At 37.6% G+C, this 19756-nt stretch overlaps 1 protein-coding gene across 2 annotated transcripts in view; it reads left to right on the top strand.

The window, feature by feature from the left end:
* SLC2A10 (solute carrier family 2 member 10) overlaps nt 1-11200 on the top strand; it is a 40403-nt gene extending 29203 nt beyond the window's left edge. The window contains exons 5-6 of one of the 2 annotated variants that reach the window (XM_039351268.1): nt 5364-5438; nt 8475-11200. In XM_039351268.1, coding sequence (XP_039207202.1) covers nt 5364-5438; nt 8475-8604 — 205 coding nt within the window. In that variant the 3' untranslated portion in view covers nt 8605-11200. The remainder of the gene's footprint in view (nt 1-5363; nt 5439-8474) is intronic. The other variant, XM_039351269.1, reaches the window with a different exon arrangement.
* The last annotated feature ends 8556 nt before the right edge of the window (nt 11201-19756 follow it).

The raw sequence follows: 19756 nt of genomic DNA, 5'->3' as shown, positions 1-19756 counted from the left end.
TACCTTAAGGGGATGCACTTTCAACAAAAAAGGGTATTATGTGCAAATATACATGAAACAAAAAACGTGAGAGAAAATTAAATCACAGGCTGTATAAATGAAAATGAAAACATATATAACGGAGAATTCCTCTTTGGTTGTTTATATTCCACAGAACATTTTATAGTTTATGAATCTTCTTTAACACCATTAGGGGGAGCCCTAACATCTTCAGACACCAAGACAAAGTAAAAATAATAAAATACAGTAATATCAATTACTGTGGGCTTTCTCAAATACAAGTTTTCTTCTTCAGATATTTATGATATTCTCCAGGCTGTTTACTCTTATGCCTATGTAACTGAAAATCTAAATATTTTTCCTGGCTGCTTTCAGATAAGCAAGAGAATGTGTTCCTTACTGAATGCATAATTCTTAGTATCGGTTGGATAAAATCATAACATTTCAGTGTGAAAGCTCCTCACGGACCATTTTGGCTGTTTCAGCATTTCCCCCTTGAAAAGTAGCATATCATGCTCATTTTCTATAACAGGATAAGCAAATATTCTTACTACTTATATAAGCTGACTACGGAAGATTGTGACGGTAGTTATATCTCACTCCCTTCAGGAATAATAATAGAGATGAAACAATTGATGCACCAGTACAATGAATTGTGTAACAAAAGAAGCAGATGATGAGGATCACCTTCCATGCTTTTTAATTTGGATTTACTGAAGACAGCTGCTATTTGTATGGTGGTAGAACTCGATTGTGAGTGATCCAGGAAGTGGTCTCTGAAGAGGCCATTGAAGGAAGAGAGTCTTTGGCAAGAATCCTGATCAAGCAGTCATTTGGAATTAAGTACTAACATATGACAAGGTTAAAGATGGAACCAGGAAATTTAGGAAATAAGGATGGCATATTTTACACAGGAAAGAATGAAGATGAGAGACATGGAAAAATTAAGGGAAATATAGAGACTAAAAAATGGAAGTGGCTAGCTAAAGATGTGGCCCATGTGAAGGTCCAGACCAGGCTCACTTGGTAGGGATGAAAAGGTAGGCAAGGCTCAAAAATTGCAGGAAGTCACACATTCCTAAGTCTCCAGGAGAAAAAAAAAGTGAAGTTGAGTGTCCCTAAGGCCAATGGAGAAAAAGAGATGGATCAAACTGTATGTATGCATATTCCTCTATCTTAAGACAAAACAAAAAAATATTTGTGTTTCTTTTACAACTGCTTGTGAATTTGATGGAGAATTTATGAAGGTTTAAACAAACAAACATTTCCCTTTGCAAAAAAATATCTGGAGCACTAGCTAAGTGTCTGAATAAGCAGACTGTATCCTGTGATTTGAGAAATTTGCAAGCTTTATACAGCTCAAACAACAACAATCGTTTTTCAGAACTACAGGATAGGCTAGAGAATAACATGGTTTTCACAATAACAAGCTATAACAATACTAGACAGCAATACAAAATGGTCATAACAAAAAGTACATTTCCTTGGCTCCACCTGGTTGTTAGGGAACATTTATTCATAAAATGTTCCTTGAGTTGCCCTATCAGTATATTTCAGAACACTAACAAAAATTAATCTTAATATGATACTGTGCCATCACTATTTCAACACAGATTAAATAGTTTATTCAGTTTGCACTGGTTCCCATATTACTTTCTATAATATTCTTATGCCCTCAAGAACTGACAATGGAAAGCTTGATTTCAATTGCCAGAATGAGGTTGACAGCTCTGCTCTTTTAAACAGACGATGTGCCCTTTCTGTTTCTGCTAACATTTCTGTATAATCTGTAATAAGGAGCATAGATAATCTGAATTTCTACAACTATAATTTTGCTTTGTGTAATTGATGAAAGCATTGGCTCACGACATATAACACCTTTAAAATGGAGACAGAGTTCAATCTCAAGAGGTGGTTGGTTGAAACTGCATTCAGACAAAAGTCCTATAGCAGATTGAACATCTTTGCTAAAATGCTCATAAGAAGGTCATAGGTTTAGCATCCTGCTTCATTTGAGAAAGAATTGTCTATTGCATTTAGTAAGGAAGCTCTATAATATGATTTATAATATGTTTCTAAATTCCAACCCATGGACAGCTGCAGCACAGAACAGCCACCCCCTCAACAGCTTGGTTCTTCTTGACTTTTCAGTAATAGCTGAATGGCCAGTATAGGAACAGGACACTGGAGATTTGGTTCATTTTAGTAGGACTCTTTCTGTGTAGTAAAGAGTATTTATTTACATGTGCATACAAATATTTATATATGGTCCTAGTTAAAAAATCTCAGGATGGTTTACAACAGGGATGTCAAACTGCTGGCCCGTGGGCCGGATGCATCATGCAGAAGCTGCCCCCCCATTGCCGGCAATGGCAAAACAGTCCCAATACGTCGCACGATGTCACGTGATGTTGCGAGTTTGATATGTCTGGTTTACAATGTCACTCAATAAACTAAAGCTAGCACAATGAAAATAATCACCATAACCCAAAGCCACAGAAATCAAACTGTAAGGCTCATGAAGATCCACTATCCATGCCAAAACCCAGTTAAAATAATGTATGTATTTAGTGTATGGCATTAGAGTACATGGATAACAGTAGTAAAAATATATAAAAAGAGCATATAATACTATGATACACATATGATGGAAATATGTAGTCAATTTTATAAGATGAGGAATTCAAGAAGTTATATGTAAGTTACATTTTGAAATATATTAGTTCATGAGAATAGAATAAGTGTTTCTATATATTAATATCTAGGCCATTTAGTCTAGAGCAGTGGTTCTCAACCTTTTTAATGCCGCGACCCCCAATCGGTCGTAAGTCGAGGACTAAACCGGTCATAAGTCGAGAACTACCCAACCGGTCGTAAGCCGAGGACTTTCCCTGCCCAGGAGCGCCGCGCATGTGTGGTGCCGCACCCTGCGCCGGCTGAGGCGTAGCTGACAAGCGGCAGAGACGGAGCAGGCCGACCACCGGCTGGGCCACCAGCTGGCCCAGCCCAAGGGAGGTAAGGCAACTGCCGGAAAAGGGGAAAAAATGGCGGACAGCCTTGCTTGGTGACCCCCGTGAAATGGTCAATCGACCCCAAATGGGGTCGCAACCCATAGGTTGAGAACCGCTGGTCTAGAGCCATGGTGGCGCAGTGGTTAGAATGCAGTATTGCAGGCTAATTCTGCTGACTATCAGCAGTTTGTTGCTGACCGGCTCAAGGTTGACTCAGCCTTCCATCCTTCCAAAGTTGGTAAAATGAGGAGCCAAATTATTGGGGGCAATATGCTGACTCTGTAAATTGCTTAGAGAGGGCAGTAAAGCACAGCAAAGTGGTATATAAGTCTAAGTGCTATTGCTATTGTTATTGCTATTTGTTAGCTGGAGAAAATCTGCCTTTCCCCCTGTATAAGCTCTCAAATGGCAGCTAATCACTGTATGATCCAGTGTCTGATGAGGAGCCCTACAATCACATTCAGGGCAGGATAATTGAGTATCAGGTCAGTTATAATTTTTTCTGGAATCTGGACATTCAGTCATCCAGTTTACTTTCCACTGGGATTTTACATCAAAGTTAGCATAGTGCAGCTGCTATGCAAGTATCAGTTTGGGGTTCCTGGATTTAAGCCTTAAATTAAGGTTTAAACCCAGTCAAAATAAGGTAGTTTTAAGCACTTCATGAGAAGAAGGTGAGGACTTCCTGCATCCATGGGGTATTCCATAAGGACTGCCATCTACCCTAACCTTAATCCTAACTCTAACCATATTTTTTTCTGTCTCTAGCCTTCGAAGGCCACATGATTTTGCCTTCTTTGATTCTCTGCTCCACTACAGCATCTTTTTGTGTTTCTTTGTGCAATTGTAAACAAGGCACAGATCCCTTGTCAAGTGACTAGCCACTTTAAGATAATGGAAACAATAAATAATTTCTTCCATCAATGCTACTTAGATTTTCATATTCTTATTTTTTCATTCTTCTTTTTAAGGTTTGAAACACTTGTCCCCACCAGTGAGTCAGGAATGGTTTCTATAGCTTTTCAGCTTGGCATATTTTATTTTCCAAATCAAACGTTATTATTTCTAATGTGGTTCCTTCTAACTGAATCTGGATGGAAAATAATAATATTAAGACTGTTCCAAGAAGGTTGGGATCTTTTGGCTAGATGCCAGAATGAGAGGGAAAAAAAACCTGAACTCAAACATAACATTTGATTCTTTTTTCATCTCATGAGCCTGGAAATAATTTAGGCACATAGGAAAAAAAGTGAGAAGTATTTGGCCCAATGGAAAAAAAATTACAAAGAGAAGAAAAACTTTGAAAAGATAGGATTTTTTCCCACTTACTTTACAGGGCTTACTATAGCTTCTAATTTCAACTGAGTTATCAAGAAAGCTCCAGATTTCTGGCATATGACAGACTCAATACAGCTGAGTCTAGGGAATATAAAATTATAATTCTGCGGGCCATTTTTGGATTGTGCAAACTTTGAAAAAGCATGTCCATATGAGAAGCCCTTTTTTCAACCGACTCTTCAACTGGATCTGAGACCTGGAATTGAATTAGGTGCTTTTGAATCACTTCAGAGAAATCTAATAATGCTTCAGATGTTTAATTGATTTTTTTTGGTGCTTCTTTGCATAATCTCAAAGGTAACAGCTTTCCATCTACATATCAACCAAACTTTGGAGTTGGTTGGATTGTTTGATGGACTCTTTGATAGTGACGTGAGTGGCCAGTTCATGCATGTTATCACCTCTGCAAAGGGGCAAAACCAAATGGGTGGACCAAGAATATTGTTTTGCTCTTGGTGTTCCCAACTTATTAATGGCCTTGGAAGGAGGAAGATTCAGATTTGTTATCTTGCTTATTTATATCTCTTTAGTTCTTCTTTATGTGATCCTTTGTCTTTCCTAGAACCATATCTTTAACCCCCAGTATATTTTTCTGACATATAGCATGACTCTTGTTAGCATCTGTCCTGATGTTTGTGTCATCTTCATCACATTAATGCAACTGAAATAGCATGCTTACTAATAAATTATTGCATTTATTATTGGAGATCATTTATTTACATTGTAGGCAATTTGATATGCAGGCATGATAACACATAGACACTACTCAGACTTAAAAACATTTTTTTTCTTTTGGATAAATTATACATCATTTCCAAAGGAGGTTAATCATGTCAATAAATTGTAACCACAAGCCTGTCAGTCTGGAAAAAGAATTAAAAGACAACGGTTTCTTAATGTCTTCTAGAAATTTTTTAAAACTAGGCTAGGACACCTTCTGTATTAGTTCAGCACAAATTTATCCATAGACCACTTACTGTGCTTTCTTTTCTCATCCCTGTATGTCTTCTTTAGGTGCAAGAAAGTATTTCACATTTGTAGAGGATCAGTTAGGAAAACCTGCTCTTGTTACTCATTCAGCTTATTCAGGTAGGCAATGTACAGTAGTTCAAGCAAACACTCATATATACTAAAAACTATGTTTACTAACTTTTGACATACATCAATGTTTTTGTGTTTCCTTTATCAAAATGCAAGTAAACTGAAATCAGATGATGCAGCTGGAAGAAGTTCTAGCCAGGATTTGCAAATACAGTTTTGGGTGACTGCATATAGCCCTCTAGTCTAGCTAGAGGTAATTCAGCAATGAGAAGACTTTGTCTTGGGTTGTGAAACATAGCTTCTAATTGACTACTTTACACTTCAGCAGTTTGAGATCAGCAACAATGCCTTCCAATCCATTAGTCCAATAATCCCTTTTCAATCCCTTCTGAGCATTCTATGATTATTATGGATAGAGATATAAAAAGGACTTCGTATCACTTCATCAGCATCTATTACTGAAGTTACCATTATGGATAAAACTCCTTCAAATTGCTCTAGTTGAGAACAATGTGCACCAGCCCTATGGGTTCCATTGTTCTTATAGACTAGAATAGAGCTGGAAGGGACCTTGGAGGTCTTCTGGTCCAGCCCCCCCCCCCTCAAGCACAAGAACCAATACCATCTCAGAAAAGTGACTGTCCAATCTCTTCTTAAAAACCTCCAGTGATGGAGCACCCACGATTTCTGAAGGCAAGCTGTTCCACTGGTTAATTGTCCTCACTGTTAGGAAGATTCGCCTTAATTCCAGGTTGCTTCTCTCTTTGATCAGTTTCTAACCATTGTTTCTTGTCCTGCCCTCTGGTGCTTTGGAGAATAATTTAACCCCCCTCTTCTTTGTGGCAGCCCCTCAAATACTGGAATGCTGCCACCCCTATTTCTTCTTTTCTTTAGACTAGCCCACAGGTCGGCAACCTGCGGCTCCGGAGCCGCATGCGGCTCTTTGAGCCTTCCCCTGTGGCTCCCAGCCTCCTCTGCCTTTGCAGAGAGAGACAGAGACAGAGAGAGGCAATTGCACTTCCCTGCTTTTCTCTCTCTCTCTCTCTCTCTCTCTGTCTCTCTCTCTCTCTCTCTCTCTCTCTCTCTCTCTCTGTGTGTGTGTGTGTGTCTGTGTGTGTGTGTATGTGTAAAAGACAGTGCACTCACAGTGTTCTCTGAGGAGCTGAAAAGCTTTCTGGGCGGAGCTCCTCCCTTTGCTGCGTCTCTGCAGGAAGCAGGAAGGGCAGGAGAGAGCTAGCTAGCCCAGCTAGGCTGACTCAGGAATTCTGGGAGTTGAAGTCCATGAGTCATAAAAGAGACGAGGTTGCCTTCCCCGGATGTTGTTGGACAACAGCTTGAAGCTTGCCAGGTGAGCAGCAGATAGGAGGGGGGGGGGGAGAAAGAGAGAGAGAGAAAGAGAGAGAGGGAGAGAGAGAGAGTGGGGGAAGAGGAGTGGCAGACCAAGGGCAGATAGAGAGGGAGGGAGAGAGAGACCCTTTTGACATCTAAAATGAAGATAACACTGCATATATCCTTTTTTTAACCTGTGTGTGTATGTAATTTTATTTTCTTAAAGCATTCTCTTGGTGATCATTGTTTTAATAGTATGGATATTCCCAAGAGTCATATTTTTACTTTTATTTTTAATGTGTATATGTGTGTGTGTGTGTGTGTGTGTGTATATATATATACACACATATACACATACACACACACACATACACATACACATACCTATAATAAAGGTAAAAAAGGATATATGCAGTGTTATCTTCATTTTAGATATCAAAAGGGTTTTGCGGCTCCCAGTGTTTTGAAACAGGTCCAAGTGGCTCTTTAAGTGTTTTGGGTTGCCTACCCCTGGACTAGCCAAACCCAAGTCTTGCAGCCATTCTTTGTATGTTTTAGTCTCAGGCCTTGGATCACCTTAGTTGCTCTTCTCTGAACTTTTTCCAAGGTCTCAACATCTTTTTTGTAGTATGGTGACCAAAACTGATTGCAGTATTCCTGGTGTGGTCTCACTAGTACTAATTAGTACTAAGCGGTACTAATACTTCATGTGATCCTGATTCTATGCCTCTGTTTATACAACCCAGGATTGTATTAGGTTTTTTTGGCGGCTGCTGCACTTTGCTGACTCATAGTCAAGTGATCGTCCACTAGGACTCCAAGGTCCCTCTCAAAGGCTATTGTTTTTGAGCCAGGTCGCACCTAATCTGTACTTATATCTTTGATTTTTCCTGTCTAAATGTACAACTTTGCTTTTCTCCAAATTAAAACTCATTTTGTTGGACAGAGCCCATTGTTCAAGTTCGTCAAGATCTTTTTGAATACCGAGCATATCTTTTGCAGTGTTGACTATTCCTGCCAGTTTAATGATACCCCACTTCTTAGTCCTCTCCATGTGGATGTAGTACCATTGAGGACTATTCATTTGTCAGCCCGTTACAAATCCATCTGGTGGTAATGTTGTCTATTCCACAATTTTTCTAGCTTACCAAGCAATAGATTGTGGTCTACTTTGTCGAATGCCTTACTGAAATCTAAGTATACCATGTCCACAGCATTTCACTGGTCTATTAATTCGGTCACTTTATCAAAGAATGAAATACGGTTGGTTTGGCATGATCTGTTTTTGACAAACCCATGCTGGCTACTGGTTATAACTTTGTTTGCTTCTAGTTTGCAAATCTGTTTTTTGATTATTTTTTCCAGGATCTTCCCAGGTATTGATATTAAACTGATTGGTCTGTAGTTTCCTGGGTCTGTTTTTTTTTCCTTTTTTGAAGATGGGAAACACATCAGCCCTTTTCCAATCCTCAGGTACTTCCCCAGCGCTCCAGGATTTTTGAAAGATATGGTGCAATGGTTCTGAGATAACATCTGCCAACTCTTTCAGAACTCTGGGATGTAATCTGTCGAATCCTGGTGATTTATATTCATCAAGGTCGGATAGGTGTTCTCTTACCATTTTCTTATGCATGGAGCTAGTTGATATTTTTTTCAAGCATTCAAAACAGTGTGAATTGTACATCTTAAAGAGAAAGTTGGGAGAAATATATTAAACTGTTGTTCCCTTCTCCCATGTCACCTGTTTATTTGCAGAAAGAACCAATTTTGGCATTCTTCAGCTTGGCACCCTTCGGATCTTTTAGAATATGATACAAAGATACCTGGAGGATGCTGGATAGAAGGAAGGCTGCCATACACCATCCCACAGAGTTCAAGAATCTGATTTGCCAAGGCTGTGAACTTCATGGAGATTCTTCATGGATTTAAGGGATTTTCTTCAATTTAGAGAGCTACCTTCCATACCCAGAAGACAGCACATGGGTTGGTTATGTGCTTGTTCCCCATCCAGTTTATATCTCCCTTGCATGTATAAATTGCAACCTTTTAAAATACCCGAAGAAGACTGAAGCTATTGAGAACACAAGCCTAAAGCATCATCTGAAGCAGCCTAAAGAGATAGTTCAAGGTGATACACTATGCTTTGTGTGGATAATGAATGGTCTATGAGCGGAGAAGCTGACAAATTGCTGCAGAACATTACTTTTAAAATTATAAACCTTATGTTATGTAACAGTTTTCAACCCTGGGTAGCATAACTGAGCTATATAAACTAAAAATATCCTACTACAAAGGTCCCCAGTTGTATCACATAATCTGTGCAATCTACAATGCTCTTACCACTTTCAAGCCAGGAATTCAAATGTGTCACTAAAGAACCTGTTGCCCTCCATTAATCACAAACTTTGCTGTTATGAGTTATTTGGGAAAGAAAAATCAAATTACCTGGGTGATCATGCAAGGATAAGGTGTTTTCAAACCCAACAGATTTGGCCAAGCTGGTAATGAATTGTAATAGTAGCTGGTAATGAATAGTAATGGTAGCTTATGTCTCCCCTGAGTGCTAATAAGCCATAAAATGCCCCATTGACAGAAGAGCTGTTGAGTAAGTCTGAGTAATAAACAGCCTCAACTATTCATGACATTTAATGTAAGTATAGCTGCATTAGATGGCACAGTCTTTTTGGAAGAGAAATATTTTTCTCAGTTACTCATTTCTCTCATGCTTTTGTTTATATTCATGCATGGCTCTATGCTACGGTTACAATAAGAAGGTTCTTCTAATATAAAAATGAAGAAACCTAAGCAAAACTAACAAAAGAGGAGAAAAGGAAAAAGAAAGGAAAAAGATAAACATGAAATGAACAAAACAGAATTTATAACAAAAAACAATCATTTTTAAAAAAAAAAACTATCATTTTTCTTTAAGATAAAAGTCTAAATTATGCATTGATACAAATTATTACAACTCAATTTTTAAATACTGAGTTAAAACAACACTAGCCAGAAGCACAATCACACTTTCTGTTCAATCATGCCTTTCTGTGAAAACAAAACTCATTTAAAAACTGAAAGCTGATGAACTTCACTGAACCAAGATTTACAATCGGATGCACAAAATATTTTTAGGACTGCAGTATCACCTTCTTTGCTGTAGCGCAGCCATGATTTATCCCAAGTTCTTCATAAATTGATACATTGCAGACCATTTAAAAATGTAACTATGTTTCATAAAATAAAGTAAACATCTTTAATGCAGCAAAAATACTTTTTGGGATTTATCAGAGTCCTCAAAGAATGCTCAGTGAAGGTTGGCTGTCATCCTTTGTATGCTGGAATATATTTTAAGGAACTCTTGTGCTCATTTGATGGTTGTGCCTAAGAGCAGTCCCTTGCTGAATAAATATTAAGAACCAGATTTTTGGTAGAATTAAGTTCAAAGAGATTAGTATGTTGTTTGGAACAATGTTAAGCCTAGAATGCATTCTATTAGAATTAGAGCATTTCTACTACAAAGGTGCTGTGATAGAGAAAGCACGCTTGCTAGGTTCCATCACATGACATATGGAATATGCCTACTTTGTTGGCTCATATGGGGATGGAAAGACATTGTGGGAGAACAGTAGTCCCTCAGATAACCATTAAGTGAGGCAAAGCATGTGGTCACAAAAGAAAGAGCCTTTTCAGTGGTGTTCCCCATTTGTAGAATACCCTCTAAAAGAAATTCACCTGGCATCAATTTTATGGCTATTTCTGTCCTGGGTAAAAATTTCCCTGTTCTCCTATTTTAAAGTTAAATTGCTTGCTCAAACTATATCTTTATCCTGATAAAAACAGTCATTTAAAAAAAAAATAGTCGGTGGTATTCAGATATGTGAACAACTGGTTCTCTGTGTGGATGCTGCTTCCAGAAGTCCATTCTGTGTGTGGGCAACAAAAAATTAGCTCCCAGTTCTACCGAATTGGTGCAAACCGGCTGAATCCCACCACCAATTTTAGTAAATGATGAGCAGAATTATGTTAATTACTGTCTGGTCACCATTCAGAAACCTGGATATTGTTAAATTTGTCCAAATCTCTTGATATTATGATAAGACAAATCTATATCTCCAAATGTATTAATTAGTGCCAGTTACAAATTATTTTCTATATGGTCATGCCTCTTACTATGAATGAGTGAAGGTTTAAATATCTTGGGCAAATCTGTAATAAAATGCTATCTTTACCTGTATAAACATTAGGTTTTCTGAAACAGCAGTGCATATATTTGGAATTAATTATTATTTAGTCAGGAAATTTATTATATTTCAGTTTTTGAAGGTATCAGGTAAATATACATTAATATAATCCTCAGTTTGATGAATGATTTGGGTAATTATTTTGGCAGTGCTATAGAAATATTTTGACATTGTCTTCTTCAATGATATTTTTTTTCAATTTCTAGTCTATGAAGAGCCCACAAATTCACAACTAGACCCCTATGCCCGTATCAACCAAGGCCAGCCTTAGTTAGGTTCTGAGATTAGCCAAAGTCAACTTGGTGTTGCCAATTGCTGAGGCTTTCAGTTTCTACATTTGCATTATTTTGAGTCACCGTCCTGGAAAAGAAGGATGGGCAACTTGAGTGTGGTCAACCTCAAATTCCTTTCCTACACTGTCTAAACTTCTCTGATCATTCCTGCCAAATATGAGTGCATGATTTCATGCTATTTTATGGAAAACATGGTAACCCTAGTTAGTAAAACAGATTTTAAATTATGTAAATATTTTTTACATAACCCTCTCTCTCAAAACTCAGTAAAATTTTAGCTCTACCCTTATGCATCATTGCTCCACCCACTGTGGCTAATTACAACCACCCACTGGAGCCTCAAATAGTTTCTGTAAAAGAATGTTTAAGTTACAGGAGTGAGCGATCCTTTTAATTTTTATGATGGCTCAAGAGGAGATTTAATGTGAGTGTCCTATGGACAAAAAGGGAAAAGTGTATATTAAAATAGGGGCATGGTGGCCGAGTAGTTAAGATGCTAGGCTTGTCAACCATAAAGTTGGTAGTTTGAGACTAAGGACCATATGATGGAGTGAGCTTCCATTACTTGCCCCAGTTCCTGCCAACCTAGCAGTTTGAAAGCATGCAAATGCAAATAGATAAATTGGTACGACTTCAGTGGGAAGGTAACAGCATTCTATGCACCTTCAGCATATAGTCATGGCAGCCATTTGACCACAGAAGCATCTTAGATCAATGCTGGCTCTTCAGCTGTGAATTAAAGATGAGCACCACCCCCTAGAGTCAGACACAACTTGCAAGGAAATCTTTTGCCTTTATATATTCAAATAATAAACAGGTAATAATGTAAAATTGGGGAATTTAGTTGATTTTGCATATTTCATTAAGAGGTTTCTGATGTATTCTAGAAATCAAGGCCAGGAGATAGCTTAAGAGGCCCAGTAGACTTCAGATGATGCACATATGCACGAGACTTTTCTGCAAAGAAGTACCACATAGATTTCAAATCTAGACCTGTAATTGATCATTCCTATTTCTTCTGAATGAATAAACATTGAAGAATTCACTGATCTGACCTCAAGCAGTGTGCTCCTTTAGATCCTGCTTTGTTTTCAAACATCACAGGCAAATTCCAAAGTGGGACAATCACTTGATAATCTTGCTTTGAACTGAAGGAGTGTGAATTGAAAATACTGGGGGAGAAATGGGAGGGGCAGAAATCATGACATTTGAAGCTAAATATGAACATTGCCTTTGAGAAATGCAGCATTAAAACAACAAAATCTTTCAAACTTTTGCACTGCAGGAGCCATTGGCTTATTTTCCCTGTTTTCTTGACAATGCGCCAATACTGAACACTCTTAACTGCACTTTGAAAAAAAACACTCATGACAGCTCATTTGTTTAACTTGGTTCAGCTTTAAAGTTCTGATGAAGCTTAATCTTCTGACCTGTGTTTATCTTGGCTCAGGATGTCTTTTCACACAGGCACTTCCTATCCTTTCTAATCTTCTCTGCTGGGGGAAAATGTGTTTTGGGGAGCAGAGAGTTGGAAAAAGAAGCCACCTAACTATGTGGTGAGAGAGAACCACAACATATGTGCTTGTCAAGTGAGTGAAAGAAAAGAAACTTTAAATGTGACTAAATTCGAAGAAGCCATGAAAAGGGGAGTTTGCCACTGCAGAAGCTGCTAGTAGAAAAATGCATCCAGGAATCAATACAGTCACTGTTTATTTTTAAAGCTTAATGCCTCTGAAACAGTTGGTTGTCCCCAGCTTTGGCTCTTGTATCCATACTCCATGGCTGAAGGTACTATTGATGATGAAATACAGTCTAAAGTTAACTGACTAGGCAACCAACCAAAATAATAATGGCTCTTCATAGAAAGTAATTGCATTAACTTTGTCTTAACTTTCACTGTGGACTTACTATTTATTTGTTCTGCCCCCAGCATCTTTTGGGACTGCCATTCTGGCATGGAAAGAAAAGACCAAGTGCAGTTCTTTGCTCAAAGAAAATAATGCACACTTTCCTGCTGAACAATCCATGTTAATCAGTGGGCTTTATAAGCAGATACTCTTACGATGAATCCATCTTATAGCCTGGAAGAGAGCTGATCCAAAAACACCTTTGGGAATCCAGACATCTTTATCTCCAGTCCAACTTTGATATAATTTATGGCAATAAATTCCAAGTATTTTGGATTCTAATTCTAATCATCTCTACCAGCAGGCATGATGAGCTTGCTTGTTGGACATAACAGGACTTAGAACACATTTGATATTCATAAGTTGGGAAGGACCAATCTATGATTTTCCACTTTCTGTCAGTTCAAGAAGGGAAAAGAAGTCTAGGCATCCATTTCTTTTTCAGAAACTGGGAAAACTTAATGCAAAACTGAGACAGAAGAATTACTTTGGTTTTGGAGTCAGCTTTTTGGGAAGCATGACAGAATATTACAAGGCTGAATCCCCTTGACTCTCCTTATCTATCCATCTGGAGAGTTTTAGCCCTTTTACCAAGGACATATCTTTGGGCCCAGCTCTGTGAAAACTCCTAATTCTATGAAGGTATTTTTGATCTTCCTCCCCACTCTTGCTCTCAAAAAAAAAATGTTCCAATTATAAAATGGAAGATGTAACTGTGTAACCACAAAGTGTAGTGTGTTCAGAAGTTTTTTTTAGGAGTCATTCTTTTCTAAAGTCAAAAAAGATATAATCTGTTTATACAAATATCTCTCTTCATCTGAGGGAGATGGTTGTTAAGAAGTATGATAGGCAGGCAGGCAGGCAGGCAGACAGACAGACAGACAGACAGACAGACAGACAGATAGATTATTGGGAAAAGAGATATATAGATGAAACAAGATAAAGCAACTATTAAAGATAACATTACAGATAAGATAATTAAGCCAACCAAAATAGGTACTTACTACTTGCTTGCTTGCGAAATTGGATTGTAGCACATGTTCATAGAATATTTCAGGCAGCATTATTGATGGGAATCTATCTGGATCTCCTCTTTGGATGTTTGCAGATAGGCTTTTCTATTCTTTCCTTTGTCTCTTTCTAATCTTTTACTCTCAATTTTACTCTCAATTTTATAGAAAATGGGAGTCTCGGGAACCACATGAGGTGGGAATGGCAAGAGAAGGCAAATGATGAAGGCAATATTGTGCTGTTGCACAAACTCTGTCCCTTTTGTACATGTGTCTTGACATTACACGCATGCTAGAAAAGGATAGTACTGTTTCATAATGCCATGACACTTTTTATCATTTTGATAAAGCCTCTGATCCTAGGGATGTCCCTAAAAAAAGATAAGAAAAAGTCATGTTATTTGGGAAGACAGTTACTTTGTGCAGTCAAGGATGCTATTATATGTATGATGTCCTGGCTTTAGCTAGTAAATCAAAAAGTATCAGAAACTGAACCACTTCCTAATGATCCATGATGGAATTGTAAAGATACAATCATTTGTTTTCACCAGTTCTGAATTTATACTGTATAGATGGGATTTTGTAATCAAGCTTTTTAAAAAACAAATTAAAATATATTTAAGCCTCTCAATATGGGATCAATTAGCAGATGCTTTAAGGAGAACTATTGTTCAAATAGCAAAATTATGGAGCATAACCCAGTAGAAAACAGATGCTTTTAAAATGCCATATCTGTGTCTTTTTGCAAATAGTGAAAGAGGACCAAATTAAAACTTTTGCTCTATGGAAAAAAACTGATTTTGATACAATTAGAATTCAATGATTATACTGAAAATATCCAAGCTTCCTCTTTCCAAGATTTCATCTTAATTATGGTTTTGTCTAATAGAACTGTAACTGCAAAGCATAAAATACTCTGTGAAGCATTTTCAAAGGAACCCTGAGCTTCTCTAGGGTATTTATTCTGCTTAACAGTTGGGATCATTGCCATCACTCTGCTTCTTGGAGCAATAGGCATAAAATGCATCCAAGCTACTTATTAAAGCTGTGGTGGTGATGCAGTGGTTAGAATGCAGTACTGCAGGTTACTTCTACTGACTGCTGGCTGCCAGTAGTTCGGCAGTTTCATTCTCACTGGCTCAGGGTTGACTCAGCCTCCCATCCTTTTGAGCAGCATAAAATGAGGACCCAGATTGTTGGGGCAATATGCTGACTCTGTAAACCGCTTAGAGAGGGCTGTAAAGTCTAAGTGCTATTGCTATTGCTAAATCTGTTTTTTGAGCTCAAATAATATAGGAAAACTTCATTTTCAGGTGTAGCAACAAAACCCACCGTATGTGGCATTTTTATGATATAGTTGTAATTGGTTGGATCCAATATAAATTCAAATAAGATTGGATCCATGACTTAATGGAACTTCTTCCCTATTGTTTCTAATAGTGCTGCTCAAGTATAGTAAAAATAGATGCAATGCACTGGATGTTCACTTGCATAAATGTAATCTGGCCTTAGAGTTCAAGGGAAAATACATCATTTATAATCTGTGTATCTATCTATATCGGATACCATTATTGAAAAAAATGAAATTTTTCCCATATTCTAACATTTATCATCATGTAAAATTGAAACATTTAATAGATCTTTTGTGTAAGAATTGATTTCAATTATCATGGGGAGAACAACAAAAGGCCTTGGGTAGGGTAGGTGCATGTTATGTAGGGTAGGCAGGTGAATGGGAAAGGTGCTACAAAGCACTGATGCATGGAATTAAGAAGAAACTTCCTAACTGAGGACAATTAACCAATGGAACAGCTTGCCTTCAGAAGTTGTAGGTGTTTCATTATTGTAAGTTTTTAGGAAAAGACTGGACAGCTACGTGTCTGAAATGGTATAGGATCTCCTGCTTGAGCAGAGGGTTGGACCAGAAGTTCTCCAATAGATCTCTTCCAGCTCTATTCTGATTGATTGATTGATTGAGACTCCTCAATCAATTGGAAGAAAAAACAGCAGAAGCAACATATTGAAGCTATATGTGACTTTCCATGGCAGCTTCCCTATTGATTTTATTGTGGGAAAGGTCACAAATGGAGATCACATGACCATGGCTTACTGCAATGTCACAAAGATGAACTGGGCACCCAAGTTGATGGGAGGAAAATAGAATATTTACTTCAGCAAAAAATAGTGATTCCTTTAGCAAAAATATTGATTTTTCTGTATTTTGACTGTGCTGGGAAACATTATTTCAGTGAGTTCCAGAACTCTAGAAAACATAGTACATTACACCAAGCATATTGAGTTTATTTTCCTACTACATCAGGAAGCTCAGGTATTGAAATATTTGCATTCATATAAACTGATTTAAATCAATTTGGTTAGTAATACCACCTGATGCATTAAACAAAGTATTGTTTATTATCTCCTCCTGCCTAACATCTCAATCTGTCTTTGGTGACTATCCATAGTGTTTCTAAAGATATTCGAGTGATTTCCTTGATCCTATCCATCCAGCTTATTTGCTGGCATTCCAGAAGGCCACATAGCAACAGAACATATCTTATTAGTATAAGCATCCTCTGAAAAACATATTTTAAATTTTAAAATATAGTATTAATATCTCTTCTCTTTTCAAGAGTCAAGGTGACTTACCCAGGAGGATATCTATTTTATTTCCACATAAAATCCTGTGAAGTAAGCTTAGCTAAGAGAAAATGAGTAGCCCCAAATCACCCAGTAATGTTCCATTTTAAGGATAGACTAGAACCTGGATCTTTCTAATCTGAGCGCAATGAGTGAACAATTACCCCATATTGTTTCTCATAAAAGGAAATCCTGTATGATTTGAATATTAAGTACTTTGCAGACTAATAAATGCAAAAATGTTTTCTCATGAAAATTCATTACAAGAAAGGTTCACTGAGAAGAAAACTTCTGCTCTTGCACACATGGAATCTTGTAAATATAAGTGCTGCCTTATAGCGGGTGAGGTCATTGTCCCAACTGTTTTGCTATTTGTTTTGCTTCTCAAGAACTTTCTCAAGGTCTCCCACTGAATGTTTTTCAGACCCTGCAATCTTAGATCCTTTAATTGTCTAGAGATGCCATGGATGGGGTACTTCTACAGGGAAGAATATGCCCTATCAGTAAGATATCTGTTGAACAGCAGCCACAATAAATAAACAATTTATATCTGCATCTCCTCTTCTCGCCACTTATATATAATCAATTACCCACTTCTAATCTGCACCATCAGCAGGTGATGAACTAATCAAAGGGAACAATGTGATCTTTTAAAGCACCCTGATAGTGCATAATTTGCACTTTGCTTTGTAAAACGATAATGTTCCCTCTGAATCAGAAAGAGTGCCAGAGAAAGTCATGATTTAATATTATTGTTTACGGTCACCTACACTTCTTTTTTTCCTGGCCCTTGACAGCATGATATGGGATACTGCAGGAGAGGGCATAGTGCAGCAAATCAATTGCAAGCTGCAGTGCTATGGCTATTAGTGAACAAGCAGACCATGACCTTATGAAAGTCTTTTGCATGCCTCCTTGCCTCTGGAAAGCATCAAGGCAGTTATCTTCTTTTGGAGACTAAAATACCAGTAGCTCCATCAGGGAGAAAAGAAAAGGGAATGAACTCAGGTTAGCAGCATGAAATATTACATCAGAGCATCTTCTGGCAGAATATTTGTATAGTTCTTTAAGCCTTCCATTTATCTAAGCCAAGAACTTTCTGCAGTCAGTCCATTCACCTTGTCATGATTGTGGATGGGCTGCGGTGGGATGGAGAGGGGAGGAAAGACTGGGGAAAGGAGAGAGAGAGACAGCAAACCCCTGAGTTTCTGTTTACTCCATTTCTTGATTAAACTTTAAAAAGTACAGAACTGGGAAAGGCCACAGAGTAACACCATAATGATAGAGCGATCAGACCCTGCAGAATTAAACAGAAGCTAGATAAACAGAAGTGCTGCCCTGCAGACAGCATTAGGAATCTGTCAGTGAGCTGGCCTGGCCTTCCTGTTTGTGTTTGTGAAGACACCTCTCTCCCACCCTTGACTGCATTGTGTTCTTGCCAAGTGATGGTGTTTGGTGACAGATGGCTTCTGGGGAAAGGCCAGTGTCTGCCAAAGCAGCTAAGCGATAAACAGCCATAGGCAAGCATCAATTTTCTGCAAAGGTAGATTTCAAATCCAAAGAACTAAGATATTTTACAAGTTAACTCAATGTTATAGCAGATGAGTTTTTGCCAGGGACAGTTGGTGGCATGAACTAAATAAGCAATGAGAGCACAAAAATTGTGCTGAAATAGAATTATGATAATTCCCTGCTAGCTTTAATTTAAGATCAAAGTTAGAAGAAAACTTCTGCTTAGAAGGACCCCTGAGCTGCAAACACTTCCGTTCTCCACAAATATTTCTTGGATCTTTGCAGGAGAATATTTTGAGTGTGGAGCTCTATTTAAAACTGGAAGCTGAAGCAAAGGTTCAAAACAGAGACAGGAAAAAAGAAATGACCTTGAAAATCATCCTAATCAATGCAGATATTTTGAATTGTCCTCATTCCCAATAGTTTATGTTTCCTTATTTTTTTTGGTCTGGTCTTTCAAGCACAATCACAATCTTAAGATATTACAAAAAATGAACATTTATGGAACGGTGAGCAGCATGACTCAAGATTCAGATCTGTCATTTGCTTAACAAAAGAAAAAAAAGAAGCTAAAATAAGGTGAGGGTAGGCAGATTTTCTTGGATTTTCCTGTAGTAATGTTAAAGATACTAGATTATTAAAATATTACAATTTATTACATTTAAATGGCAATTTACTCAGATCACAAAAACTAAAATATTGCAAAGCCAACCTAAGCTTAGCTTAGTTCTTTTGGTGATTTAACCAATTTCCTCTTGAAAATTATCCACTAAAATTATTTTATTAACCTTAAGAATTATTTTAAAATAAGAATTGGCAAATGACAATCCATCTGTCTTTTATATTAAAAACAAGCAAAATATTTATAATGCATCATTTTGATTTACAGATCTGGAAATACAAAAATAAAATGATTGTATATAGTCTGATTTTATCAACTATGTTTATATAGAAATCTGTATATACTTAACAGGTAACACAATCAGGTAACATCAGGTAATTAGCAGTTACAATATTTGCTAAACAAAAACACAACTGAGCCCAGTTCCAAGTATTATAAGGAATGAGGTGCAAAACAGTACTTTCCCATCCTGTTTCATGTTAAGAGGCAGTTTTAAAAACTGGAATTGCTTGGAAGCTATAAAAGCCTCCATGATAAAATATAGGAAACCAAGCATGTCCAAGCTGCCATTTGTCCACTGAGACTGTTTGTCAGTTTTGGTGGTATCTTTTGAAAATACTGTTCCTCAGGGAGCAGGACTAGGACCTAAGAGATCTCCACATAGATTGGTGAAGGCTGTGGCTAGGAAGGTTGTTGCCCAGTTTCAAATGGTGTGTCAGTTATGTTCCTATCTGGAGTGGAAGCATCTAACAACAATGAGTAGTGCTCTTACACTACTCATTGAACTGTTACTATTCAGCTTTCCTTTAAAGACC

The sequence above is a fragment of the Crotalus tigris genome, unplaced genomic scaffold (genome assembly GCF_016545835.1).
Source record: "Crotalus tigris isolate CLP2741 ecotype Arizona unplaced genomic scaffold, ASM1654583v1 scf7180000018371.15429387391:27106975, whole genome shotgun sequence".
Taxonomy (NCBI): domain Eukaryota; kingdom Metazoa; phylum Chordata; class Lepidosauria; order Squamata; family Viperidae; genus Crotalus; species Crotalus tigris.
The sequence above is the reverse complement of the archived record's forward strand: the minus strand, read 5'-3'. Positions and strand labels throughout refer to the sequence as shown.